Consider the following 2460-nt stretch of genomic DNA (forward strand, 5'->3'; position numbering starts at 1 on the left):
AAAAAAAAAAAATCCAAAGATTATATTTTCAAGTAGATGTAGATGACACGCACTATGAATCACTCCCAATAAATACAATTTATTGATGCTAAATGTGCTATGACATTTAGGCTCCATAAAGATGAGAATGTAAGACACGACCCAGGCTGATGGAAACTAAGCGTCAATTCACAAGAGGGTTGCATTATTCAGTGAAATACTTGCACAGATTTTTCAAGATTTCCCATTGCAGCAACCCAAGAACAAAAGGGGTTTCATTGATGAGAACAAACTGTTATGATAAAAGTAGTTGCCAAAAAAAGAAAAGAAAAAAAAGAAATACTGCTCCGGGGGGTTTTGGTTTTCAGTCCAAGACCCAAATGACAAATTTAGTCTCATCCTGGGACATAATGAACACACCAATTAGTTAGCGAAATACAACAATTAGGGACACTGAAAACCATGTCTCTAAGCTGTTCTCATACAGGGGTAGACACAAACACTTGTACAAGTGTGTACAATGCAAGACCCCTGCAGGAAATGTTGCCTCTGTCAACTCTTTTTCAGTGCTGTACAAGTGTTAACGTCTTTGTGTCCTGCCAATGTAACAAGTGGTCAGTGTGAGCATTACCTGTGCATGTGGAGCGGATGATGCAGTGGTCAATGTTGGGGCTGCAGTTGACTGTGATCTCCAGACAGTGGTGGGCGTTATGGTGCTGCGCCGACTTATCATCAGGATTAAACTAAGGAAAGAAGAGCAGCAGCGGTCAGACAGTGGCTTTGGTTACTGACTACACATCAAGCTTTTTTTCTCTTACACACACACACACACCACATCCACACTGGACTCTCCCTAGTGCAGCATTACTGTGACTAATACATAACTAGGAAACAGTGTCATGTAAAGAGGTTTTTTTTGTTGTAAGTGACGAAGTTGCAGACAGATAACCTTTTCATTCTTAAATACATTTCTCAGACATTGCAAATTGTTATGGCTGGTTTAACTCTACATACAAAACAACCCAGATAAAGATGTGGAAACATTACACCTTTCTGTAATTGGCATTGTATGGCATTAGTTCCATTAAGTCCACTTCCGGAGCTCTGAAATATGGTACATGGTTCATATTATAGACGTCTCGAGCTTCTATTTTAAAAAAATAACAGTTGATTGATCAGAAAATGGAAAAACAGGAGGATGAAGCAGCGTAGAGTTTTACCAATATCAGGCCATTATTTTTTGCAAATTGTACAAAGGAAAACATCTTTCATAGGTTGGTCACAAAATCTTTTCCCAATCCCAAAACAGCAAAGACAAAGTTTCTAGTTGCCCACACACTTTTTTTTTATTCAGAGCCCATGAGTATTGTTACAAGGACCATGTTTGTTGTGAGCCACATTTGTGGTTCTCACTTACAGAAACCAAGGAGCCTCCATTCGGGAAATAATTACTCCCTCAACTATACTTAAATAATAACTTCAAGACTGTGACTACATAGAATAATAGTAGTGGAGCCTTGTAATGTGACTATAAAATAATAGACAGCCATTCTTCAAGTGTTTCAAAAGAGGTAAAATCAAGGGAAAGGTGAGATTTTTGTTCACCTTGATGGTCATGTATCCTACATAGGCATCCTCTGAGCCCTCCATGAAGACAAACGTTGAGTCTCTAGTATTCTCTATCACCACTTTGTCTGCTACTTTACCGGGAGCTGAGGAGAAAACAGAGAACACTCATTGACACCCTCATACATATGGACATAAACACAGCCGAGTGTATCCCATCTTAAGAGAGATATCGATTGTGTGCAGCACAAGCATAAAGGTAATGTCTTAAGTACTTTCCAGTGAAGGAAACATGCTTACCTGCACCAATCATGGTGATTGGGGACTCTATATAAATCCACTCATCTGTATAGATGCCAGAGTGGACAAAGATTAGACCATCAAAGTGGGCCTCTTGCACTCCACCAAGCGCATCCTCAATGGTGTCATAATACTGCAAGAGAAAGGGGCAAAAACACACTCAGGCTAAATAAATACACACCTACAATTCATCACAAACCAGTTTGAAAAAGCAAGCAGGTTTACATTAGCTATGCTTTACATAAACGTGCATGCTCTCTTAGCTATAACTTACCAGCATATTCTCTCTGCCTTTGTATCTGCCGGGGTTACTGTAGAAATGTTCAGCAAAACCTGGCTTTACATGAGCACCTTTGTACTGAAACACAGAAAACACTTAAGTCAAGTCTCTGATGATCAAACAAACATGATATGGTCCTCACACAACCTAGGTATGCCACTAATAGTTTGCTAGTATAGCAAACAAGTATGACTCAAAAAGATTGTTTATTTAGGTGCAGGAATGTTTCTGAACAGAACACAAATCAGCAAAAAAGCAAATTGAATGTGCTACAGAAGACGGTAGCGCAAAAACTCTGGTTGTGAACACTTTAACCACCGAGTTTTTTCCTAAAA

At 39.2% G+C, this 2460-nt stretch overlaps 1 protein-coding gene across 6 annotated transcripts in view; it reads right to left on the reverse strand.

Moving 5' to 3' along the window:
- Positions 1–2460, reverse strand: part of fbxo11b (F-box protein 11b) — a 28332-nt gene that overhangs the window by 21900 nt on the left and 3972 nt on the right. For all 6 annotated transcript variants that reach the window (XR_004327273.1, XR_004327272.1, XM_032502725.1 and 3 more), the window contains exons 6-9: positions 2120–2203; positions 1846–1978; positions 1585–1691; positions 611–722 (exon numbers count right to left, since the gene is read on the reverse strand). Coding sequence is in view for 4 of the 6 variants with exons in the window: in XM_032502725.1 (XP_032358616.1) it covers positions 611–722; positions 1585–1691; positions 1846–1978; positions 2120–2203 (436 nt within the window). In the remaining 2 variants the exon portion in view is untranslated. The remainder of the gene's footprint in view (positions 1–610; positions 723–1584; positions 1692–1845; positions 1979–2119; positions 2204–2460) is intronic.

The sequence above is a fragment of the Etheostoma spectabile genome, chromosome 21, assembly GCF_008692095.1.
Source record: "Etheostoma spectabile isolate EspeVRDwgs_2016 chromosome 21, UIUC_Espe_1.0, whole genome shotgun sequence".
NCBI lineage: Eukaryota > Metazoa > Chordata > Actinopteri > Perciformes > Percidae > Etheostoma > Etheostoma spectabile.